This window comes from Fusarium odoratissimum, assembly GCF_000260195.1.
Source record: "Fusarium odoratissimum NRRL 54006 unplaced genomic scaffold supercont1.5, whole genome shotgun sequence".
In the NCBI taxonomy this organism is placed as follows: Eukaryota; Fungi; Ascomycota; class Sordariomycetes; order Hypocreales; family Nectriaceae; genus Fusarium; species Fusarium odoratissimum.
The window spans coordinates 1656094-1671654 of record NW_022158691.1 but is presented as its reverse complement, the minus strand read 5'-3'; the positions used below and the strand labels follow the sequence as shown (position 1 = coordinate 1671654).

General features: G+C 48.4%; 5 protein-coding genes across 9 annotated transcripts; 4 read left to right on the top strand and 1 right to left on the bottom strand.

Annotated features, from left to right (window-relative positions):
• Positions 1 to 456: 456 nt before the first annotated feature.
• FOIG_04521 (uncharacterized protein) lies at positions 457 to 3122 on the top strand. Of its 5 annotated transcripts, none has more exons than XM_031202784.1 (4): positions 457 to 577; positions 643 to 1057; positions 1120 to 1797; positions 1852 to 3122. In XM_031202784.1, exons 3-4 carry the CDS (start codon positions 1225 to 1227, stop codon positions 2923 to 2925), a joined length of 1647 nt encoding a protein of 548 aa, XP_031068231.1. In that variant the 5' UTR covers positions 457 to 577; positions 643 to 1057; positions 1120 to 1224; the 3' UTR covers positions 2926 to 3122. The 5 variants fall into 5 exon arrangements, with proteins under 5 accessions (XP_031068231.1, XP_031068230.1, XP_031068233.1 ...); XM_031202787.1 differs by lacking the exon at positions 457 to 577 and having other exon boundaries at positions 677 to 1057; positions 1852 to 2366; positions 2516 to 2953; XM_031202783.1 differs by having other exon boundaries at positions 643 to 1797.
• Positions 3123 to 3224: 102 nt separating this feature from the next.
• FOIG_04520 (uncharacterized protein) lies at positions 3225 to 7351 on the top strand. The gene is made up of 2 exons (XM_031202782.1): positions 3225 to 3500; positions 3548 to 7351. The coding sequence occupies exons 1-2, from the start codon at positions 3344 to 3346 to the stop codon at positions 4108 to 4110; spliced, it is 720 nt and encodes a 239-aa protein (XP_031068229.1). The 5' UTR covers positions 3225 to 3343; the 3' UTR covers positions 4111 to 7351.
• Positions 3753 to 7604, bottom strand: FOIG_04519 (uncharacterized protein). The gene is made up of 2 exons (XM_031202781.1): positions 4026 to 7604; positions 3753 to 3802 (listed from the first exon to the last, which is right to left on the bottom strand). The coding sequence occupies exon 1, from the start codon at positions 6684 to 6686 to the stop codon at positions 4680 to 4682; it is 2007 nt and encodes a 668-aa protein (XP_031068228.1). The 5' UTR covers positions 6687 to 7604; the 3' UTR covers positions 3753 to 3802; positions 4026 to 4679.
• A 3156-nt stretch (positions 7605 to 10760) lies between these two features.
• On the top strand, positions 10761 to 10949 carry FOIG_04518 (uncharacterized protein; the record flags this gene model as incomplete). Its single annotated transcript, XM_031202780.1, has 1 exon — positions 10761 to 10949. The coding sequence occupies one exon, from the start codon at positions 10761 to 10763 to the stop codon at positions 10947 to 10949; it is 189 nt and encodes a 62-aa protein (XP_031068227.1).
• Positions 10950 to 12487: 1538 nt separating this feature from the next.
• FOIG_04517 (uncharacterized protein) lies at positions 12488 to 14507 on the top strand. Its single transcript, XM_031202779.1, has 2 exons — positions 12488 to 12748; positions 12822 to 14507. Exons 1-2 carry the CDS (start codon positions 12587 to 12589, stop codon positions 14214 to 14216), a joined length of 1557 nt encoding a protein of 518 aa, XP_031068226.1. The 5' UTR covers positions 12488 to 12586; the 3' UTR covers positions 14217 to 14507.
• The last annotated feature ends 1054 nt before the right edge of the window (positions 14508 to 15561 follow it).

The following is a 15561-nucleotide window of genomic DNA, read 5'->3' as shown; positions in this document are numbered from 1 at the left end:
CCATGATGGTATCCCTTTGGTCTAATCACTACCTATCCCAGTGCGACTGCCCTTGCTATTACTTGTTCCGAAGTTTACAACTACAAAATAGCATATGAGCCAGGCCGCCATATTAAGCATTTTAAAGCCATATTCTAAGCGTTATTATGTAGTCAGTTTGTTGGCAAAGCCAGAGAGTGTATGTCTGTATTAATTGTCTTAGGCGGAAAGGAGATTATCCTTGTTCAGCTCTCTCTTAAAACCCTGAACTATTTTCAACCCAATTAGCAAACTCATATATGCAAACAATCACTAGTTCTAGTACAGTTGTTATTTTAAGCCTCAGGAGACCAGTGCTGACGATCTTCAGGTACAAAGGTTGCCTACAGGGGTGAAGACAGGCATCCAATTACATAGCAAGGTGTTGTTCTTCGCCGACTTTTCCTGCAAGGTTGGTTTCGTATACATCAAGTCATTCAGATTGTTTTGTGAATATGATTAGGCTGAATTCGCATCTTGCTTCCTCGTTGGAGTGGTTGATGAAACGTGACTGAGCGACTTGCATGTATTGGTGCTCTTGGCTGCAGAGCCTGATTCTGTGAGGCTGAGCAACCCGGTAGAGCTGAACAACAGATCATGTCAGACTGATACATAAATGTTCAGGGACACCTCTTTTCCAAAGATCATGTTCCGTCAGGAACACAGCCCAAGATGTGGGATTCCTCAGACTATTGCACTTCCACCTGCGAAGACTACCCGGAGGACATTCCCTCTTACGGCGACATTGGAGCGATCGGGGTAAGCACAAATTTACCTCACACCGTGGGAATCACGGTCAGACATATTCATGAGACTTACAGCGTGGATGGTAGTACTAGTTCTCATCGGGTATTATCTCAAAGCCTTCGATCCTAAACTGGACCCATTTCGAAAAAAGGGCACGCAAAAACTATCCAAGTATCCGAACTCAGTCGACTACTTCGTTAACAACCTTCTTCAAAAAGTACCTGGTCTATGAAACGACTCCTCAAATCCAGTACCATGCAGGTCCTTGAGGCTTGGAGGGATATTCAACAACGTAAGACTCGATTCTCACCAGCCCTTTCGTACATACATAGGCTCAGGTCATATATATCGCAGTGCGTCCTGATGTTTGCCGATATCCAAAGCTTCACAGCGCTCGCAATCTTGATTAGCGCATATGTAGCTATGGGCTGCGATATAGTTGCCTATCACTAGCAATACATGATTTATCTTGCATGGATGGCTTCCGTCACCCACCTCGCAAGCCTCTCATTCCTCCGCAACCACCTTATCAATAACTTCGTGAAATGCATCTGGCGCCTAACAGCTATGGCTGTTATTCAAATCCTGTTGTCGGTGGCAGTTGGACTGGCAACGACGTTTGGCGACAATCCTTGGTACAGGGAAGCTGATCAGCTAATAGGAATAGAAGTTCCCCCAGCAGAGGGTGGTCGCCCTGCCATCTGCTACTTCAAACAAGGTGTCGATGTGAACTCGATCACCTTTTCATCGGGCGTTAAAATGATTCTTCTTCTTCTTTGGGGTTTTTCGATACGCATTGCCAAGATATTTGAGAGGTTTGAGGGGGGTCTGCGCAAGTTTGCATATCGTATGCATCACAAGTCAAGGATTTTGCGATACGGTGTTGATGACGGTTCTACCACCCAAATATGGGATCCTAGAGCCCGAAGAAAAGGGCAAGGTTTCTTTGGTCATCTACTAGAACCTTCCAAGATCGCTATCCTCGTCGTACTCAGCATTCAGCTCGATTTCCTTACTTCCTTTCTCGCCGAGGTATGTCATCTCTTACCTACACACTGATGAGATATTTCTAACATCGTTTCTTAGGTACACTGGCTACTCTTCACCATAATCTACATTACAACAAGACTGGTCAAGTTTCGAATACCCTCTCCCGCGGATGATAATAAGTGGACATTTGGCCAGGTTCTTCCGCTGATCCTTCTTGTTGCGCCGATTGCAATAGCGATCGAGTCTTTCTACACGGCACCTAAGACTCACACACCACAAATGACTCATACCAATACTCAGCAGATGAATGGTCCCGGTAGTGGCCTTGACCCCGTCGCTGGCCTTGGCCATGTCGACAGCCTAGCCTACCGAGGTGTTTTCTTTTTGGCAGCGCTATCATACATCGAGGTCGGAATCTACTTTGTCCTCGATCAGCCAGACACAGAAGGACTTGCTTTGCCATTGTTGCAGATTGCATTATCAATATTACTGTTACAGCCCTTTTACCAGATTTATTGGGTCGTCTGCGACGTTTTTCTGTCCAAGGCGATTTGGAGCAGGCCATTGAAACTGACAACTTACGATACCTTATTCCTCGGATCTTCAGCGATGCAAGTCTCTCTGAACTTTTGCGCGTTAAATTTTGGAATTGCAAACTCAGGGGCCTTGCAGGCTGGCACAGCAAGCCAAAAGAGCGTGGCTCTGTTACTGTTTTTTTCTTGCAGCTTAATACCATTTTGTTTTACTTACCTTCTTTTAGTAAATCTCATTTATCACATGCCGAGACTGAGAGCTACCAGATGGCGATTTGTCATATTGTTATTTTTCCCATGTTACATCTTTCTGTCTCTCTTTTCAATGTCGTGTTTTTTTCGCTTCTTGAATTGGAGGGTTGGTGTTTCCTACTTTGACCTGTACATGTTAGTTACTGTGGCTCTGAAGCTTTTGCAGCTCTTAACCTATGGCCTGGAAGTTTGGGCGGATAGAAAGCATTGGGCCAAATGGGTGACTTTTTGTTTGAGATGTGACCTACTGCTCGCGTTTTTCTCCCTTTGTTCATTTCTCAATCAAACGTTGGACTATGCTTTCATCTTTCTACTAGCAGGCGGTTTTGCGTTGTCTTATCAGATATGGGCTTTTATAGGTGTGAGCTTTCATATGTACAAATAGTCACTCGGGCAAGGTATCCTTTTGGCACTATTCCAATATAGATGGCCCGTATGGATGGAATCAATGCTTTCATCTCCAGTTCCCCAAGGCTACAGATATATCTTTCAGAACGGCAGAAGTTAAGTATAAAACGAGCCATGATGATCCCAAGTTTCTTGACCATAATCTATTCTTGCACTGAGTTGTATCAGCCAGCGAGTTCCAAAATGCTTTAGGATACAACATCTACGGTATAAATGACGTTGACTGGTACCATACTGGCGGGACCTGGTGGATATCGGTATTCCGCTCTCAACAACCCCAGATTCCGCCCCCGCATATCAGCCCCCTCTTCAACTTATAACTCACTTGACTCAACTCTCATCTCCTCTCCTCACTTGCCTAGTCACAACTCTTACATACAACTAAATATCTCATAATGGGTACGATTTCGATAAGAAAGTTCATTCGCTGGCTCCCAGACGAGGCCTCTGAGCCAACATCGACTATAGTCGTAACATCACCACGCCTCAAGCGCTTCGTTGATCTACGCATTCTCCTCCCCGATAACGACCCATCATGGACCGGTCAAGATGGTACGCACCTCCTACACTGTCTCCCACTCACAACTAATATGCATCAGAACCCCTTCCTCTATCTCGTCTAGACTGGGCCATAGCCGGCACAACAGTATCCACCAAAATCCCCGACCCAGACGGAAACTTGACTTCCCACTCAACGTTCCACCAATGGATATCATCCCGCACTCTCGACTCCGACGCCGGCTTCATGTACCCTCAACCAAACGATCTAACCCTCGAAAAGGGAAGTATGGTTAACCCTGATACTGGAATCGACACAGCGTATGAAGAGCTATGGCATGATGCTACGCCAACTGCTGTGCCTGGCGAACCAGCTGTCAGAGCGCTTGTTCTTCAAACGGAGGATGAGAAGAACGGAGTGAGGGGCTCAGTAGTGAGATTGGGATGTTATGCGCAGGGGCTGATCAGAGTTGGAGAGAATATTTCACTCGAAAGATGGGAGTGGAAAGAGGGGTGGAAGAGGACTATTAGAATGGGAGATGCGGAATTGCCGATTGAGAAAATTCTGGGCGAAGAGACATTGAAAGAGGGGGACACGGTTGATGTTGGTGGGAGAGAATGGAAAGTTATTGAAGAGAGTGGGAAAGACGGGTCAAAGTTGTGATGGCAGTTCACATGATCTAAAGCAGTCAACTCAATTACACTCATGTGAGCCTCAATTATCATCAGCGCAAACTCTCTCGGTCCGCTCGACCGAGTTTGAAATGCATTTTGTCTACACATCTGTGTAGCGGCACTTAACAAGTCTTTGAACTCTCACACTAATCACTACAGCGATGCTCTCTCGCATGCCGTCTCCATCCAGTTCATTTAGGTCCCCCTCTGGTAGCTTTTGTCTTTCCTCCCCGGTCTTTCCGTCATCTAGTAGAACCACCTTCTAGGCCATCCACCGCTGAGCATCGCAAACAAACGCATTATAAAACTTGATCCTCCTCTACTTTGGTCCATACAGCAAAGCCCGCTCCGGGGACTTCCTCGTCCCATCATGCTTCTTATAAAAACTCGAACAACATGCGTAGAAATTTCCACGATGTAAAAGCAAAACGCCCTTCCATGGTTTAAACAATTGTGTTCGTAACCGATCAACATCTTCTGAAACCGAAACCTGTAAGCAAGGCGCAATAAAACAGTGAATGCGCAAACGATATCGCAATCGATATCGCAATGTGAAGCTTAGACAGCCCAGCTGCCTCGTCGTTCTCGGACACCCCATCCAACGGGGTCCATGCTGTCGAGGTTGGGGTGCTGTCTAGCCCACTCCTTAATATAGGATTGGAGAGCATGCCATCGAGGGCATCTCTGATCGCGAGGCTTGTCGGCCTCTGATTCGACGAGGTGGCCTTGGGCGAGTTGCTTCTCATCATCTCTCTCAAGGTCTTCAATACTCATCAAGCTAATACGTGAAAGCTCGCCATCAAAAGCGCGGGCCATAGCAGGATAGCCTAGCGATAGATAGTTGTACACTTGGGTGACAAAGCTATCATCAAACTCCTGATCAATCTTATCTTCGAGCTCTGCATGTGCCTTTTCCTTCTGCAGACGCTCGTTAATACCATGCAGCATGTGGAGTCCCTTGGGGGGACCGGCCCGTGTCCGGTGCTGCGCTACACCGTTGGCCTGGCCATTGGCTGCTCCGATCATGGCAGGCTCGTCTGTGTATGGTGGAGAGCTGATTTTTGAAGCGTCACCGGGAGTGGCCGCCGGTCTGGGCGTGGCGAGCATTGGTGGGGCATGCAGGTCTGCTGGCACCAGGTAGTTGTCATTCGAGTCTGATCTGAAGCAATAGCCTCTCCAGAGACCATTCTGACCCGAAAGATCCCGGAACTTCTCTTCGGCATGGCGTTCTGCGAATGGGTGATCGGGCTCGAGCTTGGTCTGCTTGGGAGACGGACACCTCCGGAAAACGAGGTCTTTGCCGAGCATGGGCGGTGTGACACCCAGACGCTTCTTCTGGAACGAGGGAGCAGGCGATCCGCGTCCGAAAGGTCGGTATCCGAAGGGTCGGGCGAGGTTGCGCGTGGCAGCAAAGCCGCCGGTGTCTGGGGGTATTTGAGAAGCTTTGGCGTACGGGACATCTGCAGATCTAACGGCCGGGGCCGATGGGATGAAGGGCATCGTAGATTCGCCAATGTGTCGGGATGCTGCAGGTGCCGGGGACGATGCCTTGCTGCGTTGCTCGGCTGTCAAATAAGATTCTGTGTCAAGCAACGGCATATGCGTCTCACCAATCGGGCCACTGACACCGATCGATGACCGCTTGCTACTGCTATCACGAGGGGTGTTCGAGGTGGTCCACATCGGATCCGGAGGAGGTTCAAGGTCCATTGCATCGAGGTCTGCCGTATCGGTTCGCATCATAACATCCTCGTCCTTCTTAACCGCTGGTGCTTCCACTGCAGGTTCTTCAACGAGGGTGTCCATCTCCCCAGGCTTCTCGTCAATCGCCATAGCATCCTCATCTTTCTGCTGTTGTTCCTGCTCCTGCTTGGCCTCGACATGCTCCTGCATGTGTTTATGCCACCAGCCGAGATTGCTGTCGGACGATTGCCGCCGCACATTGTGATGGTGTTTGACGGGATGGCCATGGTGATCATGCACGGGAGAAGTGCTCTCGGGAGATTGATCACTTCCTGAACTCTCACGGAAGTAAAAATGATCGACATTTCCTTCACGAACGTGACTGTTGGGGAACGCGGCGAGAGCGGCCTCCTGCATCTGGCGCTCCGCCTCCTTCGCAGCGATCTCTAGCAGAAACGAAACGACATTCTCATCCTCGGATTCGCGACGTCTGGGGCCATTGGAAGGGGATTCGTGGGCATCGTCTCGCCGCCTGCCGCGGTGTTTTGTGGCGGTGTAAATGTTCTTTGTGTAAGGGGTAATGTCGGTCTTGTCGGTAGGTTTGGTCGCAGGTCCTGCATCTCCAACTCTGCGGCTTCTACGGGACGATTCGATCAACTGGGGAGCGAAGCGTCGCTTTGGTCGCTGCTGGTGCTTCTTCTGCAACTCATTCAAGCCAGGTGAGGGAGAACGAGGCGAGGGCTCGGGTGTAGGTTCGGGATTAGGTCTCATTGTGCGAGGCGTCTTTTTCTCATCTGATCTGTTGCTTGATCGACTGGTTGAAAATGTGGTCTCAATGGGCTCTGGAACAAACCGTCGCCGAGGTTTGTCTGTCGTGGCCATGATGAGGGGAGGAGAAAGAAAAGACCAGGGTTCGGGAATAGATGACTCGTGCGGACTTGACTGGGTTGATGCGAGCTCGTTCGTACTTGGCCTACGTTGCGCTCGCTCGCTCGCGGTGCCTGTGCCTGTCCTGTGCTTGTGATGGAGGGGCAGGGGGGGACAAAAACAAGTGAGTAATAGTAGTGTTTGCCTTAGGTAAGGGCAATGAGAAGACCGCAATTGGGGTAGACCGCAGGATGTTTCGGTGGAGGAAGGGTAAAAGGCTATAGTGGGAAGGGGAAAAGAAGAAAAGTAGAAGGGAAGATTAAAAAAATGTGAAGGTGGTTTGCTAGTGACGACAGTCAACTTTTGCTCTGGTAGAGAAAAGCAGTTGGAATAAGAGACTCCGACTGCGCGGGCGACCTTGGTTTTAGCAACAGCAGAGGCCAGAGCAAAAAGAGCGGGCGGGGCGATAGAGGCACCTCACCTCACTAAACAGTACAGTACCAGGATAAGTCTGTTTTCGGTAGTAGAGGTACATGGATGGAATTGTCTCTGATCCATCCATTCATTCTCTTGGTGACGAGAATGGAAGCGGGAAATGGCTGGCGTCCGACGCCGGCGGTCACAAGTTCACATTTCAGTCAAATCAACGGGCAACGGACCCTTGTCAATGGATGGAGTGTCAAGTCCATGTCCGGTCAGACTCTGCTCTATTCTCGCATTGGAAGTGCCGCCACAAACTATCGAACAAGTTCAAGACCTAAGCCTCGCTATCAATTGTCCAGCTGCCTTCCACGGCCTCAAAATCATCATATGTTGCAGACAACTCCAACTAAAAGAATCACCAAATTTCTTATCTGCCTACACTGGAGTTTCTTGTTTTTCAGCATCTCATCCCACATGCCACCTTGAATGACACGACGCGGACACCAGTTCCCGAGGCAAAAGTGCAGTGCAGAAAAGACCCCTGGAACACAAGGAGAAGGGTCTGCCAGCCCAGCTAACGTTAGCCGGCCCAGTCCAGCGGGCACCACCAGTACTGTAAACTCAGAACCCAGGCGCCTGTCATACCCTGAAAATCAAAAATGGAGCATGTCCCCTCAGATCTTGAAGTGGGTGGCAATGATGATGATGATGTTCATTCATGGTCCCATTTTCAGGGGCCGCGTCAAGCGCACATCGTATCTGGGCACTGCATTTTCCCTTTGTTGTTCACAAACAGGGCGCTCAATCTCTCACAATGTGAGGCTCACGATAGTGTCTCTGCCTCTTACCCCAGCATCAAAAGCGGTTTCCCCGTGGGAACCATGTCTCATTGATTCTGTCAAGCCTAGCCCAGACCAGTTCTTGGTGGGGGTGTCTTGGAGTCCGTCAGGGCCATGGTGGGGTCTCATTAACATGGGATATCAGGAGTAGATGGACAGTGTGAGAGTCGCAAGAGTCAGGATATTACTGTGCTGAGGTCATCTTTCAAGCCCACGATAGCACTGAGCTTCACATCTGACTCAGAACATACAGTACTTTACTCTTGAGCCCACACAGGTTGGTTACTTCACTCAATGCCCTTTGATTCATTAATGTACTCAGATTAATTGCAATGTCAGCTCCCCACGTCCAACAATTCCAATCCCACCAACATGCAAGCAATCGTCCCTCGTGTGGCTATCATCGACCAGGCCTCTATGATCTCATCCCAAGACCAACCCGCGTAATAAAACACCGTACATAACCAAGCCAAGACCTCGAATACAGGCTCGCCACCCGCCGTCCGCGTCCGCCCGGGGGCTCTGCTGGTGTTCCCGCCCGGGCCCCGAAGCCGCAGAGCCCCGGTGAGAAACAGCCATCCCAAGAAACCTGGAAACAAACAAAATGGACATCGACCCGCTGCTGGGGATTGACGTTCCTGCAGTTCCGTCCTCACCGACTATTTCAGACTCCATCTGAACCGAAACTCTGAAACCATTGTCAGAAGTCTAGACAACTAGTTAGATCAGGACAAACTGAACTAGACATGCACAAAACTTCAAAAGAGGTGTAACCAAGGTCCTCACTAAAAGGCCCATAAACTCGTGGCCATTGTGGCGACCAGTCCAAGCAAGAACAAAGAGAAGAATTCTCATGACTTTGTCTCTTCTCTTTTCTCGAAGACAGCAGCACTTCTGGCTGTTACGCTGTAACCCTCCATCACCAGGTCCGCAAGGTCCGTTATCTCACAGGCGTCACACCCTCGCTAAGCCAGAGCCTCAAAGGCGCCCCCTTTCTCTGCTGTGAGATCTGATGTTGGTTGCAGGTGCAGCCCTAGATGCGTGTTACTGTTGAGGTTCTGTGTTACACGGCAGCCACGCCATTATTTCGTTGAGGATGAACTGGAATTTAGTCTCAGAAAGTTCCGACAATTGTTTCTTTGCAAGTGAGTCAGTGTAATTGGCATGGCCGTATCTCCGTGTTATTATGTCTCTTTAGCTGAAATTGAAGCTATCGTGAAAGTTCAATAGAACGTCTCCTTCGTAAACTCAACCCCCCACGCGACACCTCCATTACAGAGTTATCTCATGCGGGCACGCAGCACACACACTTTCCTATGCCGTCACATCCAAAACAGCCACTCACCCTTCTCAACTTGACAACCCTCCATCACAATACGATACCGTAGCGTGCTCTAACGTTAGCTCAATTTCTCCAGCGGCTTCCGAAAGCGATAACTTGAGAGACAACATCTGAGCACAGCAGCCACAACGAGCCGTTGCATTCGCTCTCCACGGCAGTGCAACAAAGTAAAGCTTCACTTGAATGAATTGGATGTTTGTTTCCATCACCGACCGCTCAGGTCCCTTGCTTTACAGTGCAGTTCCCCCGTTGATCCCCCGCACTCACCGCATCAGCCCGCCCTGGTTCAATGCTTGTTTTCCGGAAGCCCTGCCGTGAGCTAAAAGTACACGAGACCCTCTAATCATCATGGATCTAAACCTCCGCCATTTCATATCACGAAGAAACACGAAATCCCCCAGCCCTTGGAGTTTTTCCTGTACCTATCCATCTGCTGAGCCCACGCTCTCCTGATGTTGTTGAGTTAAAATTATCCTGGTCCGTCGAATCAATTGCGGCTCTTTTATCCCGTGCCCCTTGACCTCAGGTGATATCCGCATCTTGTTCCAGCTTTGTATTTATCCAATTACACGTGGGCCATTTTCCATGCCATCTCATTTTTGGCAATTCGGTAGAATTGAGTTTTCGGTCCTTAAGAGAAAAAATAACATGACTTGTGTTCTTGAGATCTTGATGGCTTACATGGCTCTCTTTGTCTTTGGTGCTAATTGATGCACACCGCTTGAAGACTGAAACCTTGGCCTCTTTGTTCTGCCTTTGATGTCGTATTCTTGAGAAAGTTGGTTGCTTCATCTCCCCTTCGACGAACGACTCAATGCTCCTCTTTGTGACATCTCAAACCGTAGCAACGAACCTTGGCCTGTGTTATGTATCACATGGAAGTCGTGGTACCCCAAACTGCATCGAGATGTCTCACTTCTCCATCATTTCCACGCCGAAGTCGGCATAGTAGTTCATCAACGGAGTAAACATCCAGCTGAGATCGCTTCCAAGAGATACTTACCCCATCATCTTGAGATCAACTCCACTCGCCATGTGTTTCCTAAGATTCAAGTTCGCCTCCCAAATTCTCAATAAGCTTAGAGCATCAGCCCTGAAATAACCTTTTGTTCAAACAAAGCCCACTGCCTTCTGGAATGCGGTTCTACCATCTAGCCAACCGCCTGTGTTAACAACGCTGATCTTCAACCGCCGATCGTAAAGGGTCCGTCGTACAGTCAGTTCACGACGTCAGTTGTTTCCCCGAGTCGTGCTTCAAGACCTACAAGTCCCGTTTCACGTGCGCTACTCATTGAGCTGATCTGTATCGATTTGCAATTGATCTTTACGGAGAAGCGGAGAGTGATTGTTTCGCAGGGTCTTATCACGACGTCAAGCTTGTAACTTTATTCCAACGAGTCACTGTACTTCTGAGATTGTCACTTGAGAAGAGAGTCACTGTGTAGCGTTGGGAGAATATCACCAACTGCAGTATTCCATGTCACGATGGAAACGCCCGTTCTCAGTGTGATTATCATTCGTATTGGCCTTCCTTCACCCCGAAAGCTTCTCGTATTAAGCGCCGATATTGGTGATCTACAAATAGCAACCATCGATCTGGGTGAAATATCCTCTATGAGGCCACGATCTCATCAATTGGAGTCGATCTTTGCTTTCTCAGTGGAGGAGTCATAGTTTCCAGCACATGAGCGGCTGCTTTGCGCCCAAGGCTCCAGGGTAGCACAAGCTGCACGACCATCAAGAGTCAAGAAGGCGATGACCTAGGTCAACGACAAGAATTGGGACTGTTTTCTCGAGAAATCTCAGATGCTGGTTTAATTGGCTGTGTCTTTCGTTCTCCTTTATTTTTCCAGCCCGATGTTATCGCTGGTTAGTGAGCTGTGATGTTGGGGAACCACACGAGCGATCTGACCTCGACGTGATGATGGTGGGCAAATGCTGGATAAACTATAAAGGTTCTCATCCACAATCGTGGAAGTCAGTCGAACGCCATCATCCTAGTCAGTAAGAAACATCGATATTCTGGTACCTCAAGGTCCGGCGTGCGGTTTGGGTAGCTAAATCTAAGATGAGTAGATAGCACAAGCAGCTTGCGAGCTTAGTTGGCAGGGAGTCGTCTTTATGTTCTCGAAGACAAGCATATGGATGATACTTTGAATGAGACTAACTCCTTGTGGGCAATGAAACGCAGTTTCTTGACAGAATGGCAAGCTGTCGATGGTACAGCAGCATGAAGTCGTATTGAGTTCGAGAACCATAACGACGTCTCACGCATCGAACAAGACTGCACTCTTTGTTTGAGGGTTTACACTGCCCATTCAAGCTCCCCGAGTCAAGCGAGACTCGTTTCATTGAGCATCAAGTTAGGTATATCCCATAAACAAACAGCTGTTCTCGAAAGGTCTTCAGAAGATCAAGCAACGTATTGTGCTGAGTTAAAGAGAGAGCCGCGCTGTCAAACTTAACAAAGAGGGCCAAGTCAAGGGTCATTCCATCTGCCATTCAACTGCCGACCCCCGCTCCCCGGAGTCCTCGCGACCCTCGGGAAGCGGTCGATGAGGAGATCGCTACCTAATTGTGAAGCAAAATCCGGGGAAGTATCATCCAGATGCTGCATAGATGAGGGGAGGAGAGAAAACTTAAGGACCTCTTTTCTAGGAGAAATACAGACTTAGGTAAGTTTAGTATATCTTAGCAAGCCTTTAGACCAGTTTATTTTGGCACCCTGATTTAACGTCACAAGTTTCCTGTAGCCGATGGGCGTTACTCAGTGAGTCAGATCATTCCAAGTGAGCTGAAGCGATGGCATCAAAACACCATGAATTTCTCAGAGCTTGTTTTTTTCACGTTATTGGGTTGAGCATTTCTAAAGAAGCTGATTAATTCAAAAAAGTAGTTAATAATCTCAACTTACAAATTCCTGCACCGGGTCGTCATAAATATCACCCAATCCCCCAGAAATCTCAGCCAGGTCGTCATCTTACGCCCTCAACTCCACGACTCGGTCGTCATATTAGCAAAAACAGCATCGCCTCGGGCGTCACATCGGCATTTAACAAGCATTTCTCGCTCCCTTGAATCGAATGTTTTGTCAGCTAGACATGCCGCTATACCGAAGGAGGCAATTTTTCCCACGCTCGATCCACTCGCCAAGCATGGTCAATGACGGGGCAAGCGAGATTTCGAGATACTACAAAGCGTGATGGCATCCTCTTCTTTTTTCTTGTATTATAGCCTTGGTTCATGATTAGACGGTTGAATATTACTGTTATCTTGTCTTGTCTTATTTTTATTTAATTTATGTGTATATCATGAGCCGAACTGATGAGGAGAATCCTGGGGTCCAGGCTGGACGAAGCCGGGACTCTTCTATGGATGTTGAGAAGCTCGGTCGTCAACGACCTGAAGTGTTTAAGTCAATATGGGCCGAACTAGGATTTGGTTTCTCTGTGTTTTGCTCTATGTTAATGGCTGTAAGTTCTATATTCATTATCGTCGTTCTATCCTACACCACCGGCTGTTCAATGCAGGCACTGACATCATCAGGAATTCTTCGTCAGTGGATTTCATGTTATCCTTCCACCATTAGCCGAAGAACTCAATATCCCGGCTGCATCACAAACATGGCCCTCAAGTGTCTTCTCACTCATCACAGGAGCCATGCTTCTACCAATGGGCCGCCTGAGCGATATGTACGGCGGTTACATCGTCTTTAATGGTGGTCTCCTGTGGTTCTTGCTCTGGGCTCTCATTGCTGGGTTCAGCAAGAACTATATGATGCTCATCTTCTGTCGAGCCCTTCAAGGCTTCGGTCCTGCGGCATATCTTCCTGGTGGTGTTATGCTGATGGGCAAGTTCTATCGCCCTGGACCTCGAAAGAATCTCATCTTTGCTCTGTACGGGGCTTTTGCACCCCTGGGATTCTTCTTCGGTATCTTCGTTGCAGGTCTGACAGCAGAGTATCTTGACTGGCGCTGGTACTTTTGGATCGGCACTATCGTATTTGCCGTTGTCTCTTCAGTTTCCCTTCTCGCTGTCCCTTTCGACTTCCATGATAGAAAGACCGATATCCCCATGGATTGGTGGGGCGTTGGAACTATTGTCCCGGGCCTTCTCCTCGTTGTCTACTCTCTAACAGATAGTTCACATGCCCCCCACGGCTGGGCAACACCCTATATCATCGTCACACTCATCCTCGGAGTCATGTTCCTAGCTAGCGCATGGTACGTCGAAACGCACAAAGCTCGAGTTCCTCTTCTGCCTGCCGACCTCTTTGCGCCAAAGGGAATGAATCGTTTGCTAGCCGTGCTCTTCATGGCTTTCGGCACCTTTGGACTCTTCCTCTTCTATTCAAGCTTCTATATGGAATTAGTCTTGCACAGGTCACCACTCATCACTGCCGTCTGGTACATACCAATGTGCGTTGGTGGGCTCATCATCGGTACCGTGGGAGGTTTCACACTGCACTTCCTCCCAGGACGGGTGTTGCTTTTCATCTCGTCGTTAGCCAATGCGATTACCATGTTGCTATTTGCCCTTATGCCTGAGAACCCGAATTACTGGGCCTGGGTTTTCCCAGCGATGGTCTGTTGCACAATCGGCATCGACATTACCTTCACAGTCAGTAACATCTTCCTGACGACCAACATGCCGAGCCATCGACAGGGACTCGCGGGAGCTCTGATCAACAGTGTTCTCTTCCTAGGCATCAGTTTCTTCCTCGGTATTGCAGATATCGCGGTTGCAGAAACGGCGAGCCTGGGACTTCGAAAGAGCTATAAGGTGGCATTTTGGCTGGCTTTTGGCGTGGCATCGATTCCATTACTCTTCATCCCATTCATTCGGATTGGTTCCGCTAAGAGCGAGCTTACAGTGGATGAGCGGCAGAGGTTGGAGCAGGAAGCAGAAACACAAGCACAACCGCAGGAGCCGAAGACTTAGATGGCCAGGGGAGGCGAGAAAACGTTAGGAACTTAATCCTAAGTGACAAAAATACTTAGGCAAGTTTAGTATATTTCAGTTGACCTTTAGACTAGTTGATTTTGGTACCATGCTTTGACGTCAGAGGTTTTATTACCTCGAAGGGATGGGAGGTATCTCAGCAGGTAAGGGGAGGGAGTTAGGGACTTGATTTCGAATGACAGATATCCATGGATTATACTTCAAACAAAACCAGCGTTGCATATAGCATGTTATTTAGGAAACACCCGGTTCGGTTTTATTCAAATGGCAATCCTCAAATTGTATTACTCCATGTGAGAACATAGAGTCTGGAAAGGAGAGCAGCCATTATTCATGCATGATGCTCTCCAATACTTGACCAATACCTTTCCACCTACATAGTATGCTGTTCAAATACCCATTACCCATGAAGGGTGAAAGTAGCACCATTGAGTATAATAAAATCTGTTGATATGTGGTTGAGTAAGATCTCCCCAGTCTATAACACAAGATTAGATCTAGGTACCGGTCGAACTACGCGAGGGAAACGTGATTTACCCCATCGGACATTTCTGCTTCACCAAACCTGCTGGGTCGAAGATAGCACAGAAGTAAGCACCCAATTGAGGATACATTGGCCAGCCCTCAGGAAGCAAGAAAACATCTGATATTGAATCAAGGTGCTAGGAATACCTCATCTAAGGTTCACTAAATCTATATTCAATCATACTAAATTTACCTAAGTCTTTTTGTCGCTTAGGATAGAGGTCCTGAGTTGCCTCCCCTTGCCAGTCTCCGATTCAAACATCTGTCCATTTGGTCTTGAATTGCCATAGAGCAACATGAGTCAAGATAGTAGTAAAAAGGCTCCCCTAATAATAGGGCCCCAACTACCGCTGTTTCAGGACCTCCATAACAAAAACGTGACCCGGCAACCCGGGTTTTGGACAAGAAGCCGATTGCAACAGTAACGTCACGATGTAACTGGACCCTCCGGAAGATAGCGGCTCTCTTACGCAGAGTTGAGTTGTTTCTTGGTTTCAGACTCTACCATTTTAGAGCTGCAACGTAGATGCAAAGGACCACATGCCCCTGCATGAAATGATGAGATAGCAACGTATTCCCTGGCTGCCACCTGTATAAATGGCCAGGATCCAACGTGGTGAACTAGGGTTGCAGGCGCCACAATGCGTTTTTCTGCAACAGTGGCTGGCAAGATAATGAAACCGGCAACGGGGTTGTGAACGGCGGGTTCGCAGATGAGAAAACGTTGACAAGAGTTTGTGTCGTTGAGGCTTGGCCGTTGCGAACTGATGGAGGCGTTTTTGATGTTGAAACCGCGATA

What these genes read in the sequence shown, in the direction of transcription:
- FOIG_04517 (XM_031202779.1), top strand. Translation starts at nt 12,587, where the DNA reads ATGAGCCGAACTGATGAGGAGAATCCTGGGGTCCAGGCTGGACGAAGC. An exon ending in TTTGCTCTATGTTAATGGCT is followed by an intron (nt 12,749 to 12,821) that starts GTAAGTTCTATA and finishes TGACATCATCAG; the next exon opens with GAATTCTTCGTCAGTGGATT.
- FOIG_04520 (XM_031202782.1), top strand. Translation starts at nt 3,344, where the DNA reads ATGGGTACGATTTCGATAAGAAAGTTCATTCGCTGGCTCCCAGACGAG. An exon ending in ATCATGGACCGGTCAAGATG is followed by an intron (nt 3,501 to 3,547) that starts GTACGCACCTCC and finishes AATATGCATCAG; the next exon opens with AACCCCTTCCTCTATCTCGT.
- FOIG_04519 (XM_031202781.1), bottom strand. Translation starts at nt 6,686, where the DNA reads ATGGCCACGACAGACAAACCTCGGCGACGGTTTGTTCCAGAGCCCATT.
- FOIG_04521 (XM_031202784.1), top strand. Translation starts at nt 1,225, where the DNA reads ATGATTTATCTTGCATGGATGGCTTCCGTCACCCACCTCGCAAGCCTC. An exon ending in TTACTTCCTTTCTCGCCGAG is followed by an intron (nt 1,798 to 1,851) that starts GTATGTCATCTC and finishes ATCGTTTCTTAG; the next exon opens with GTACACTGGCTACTCTTCAC.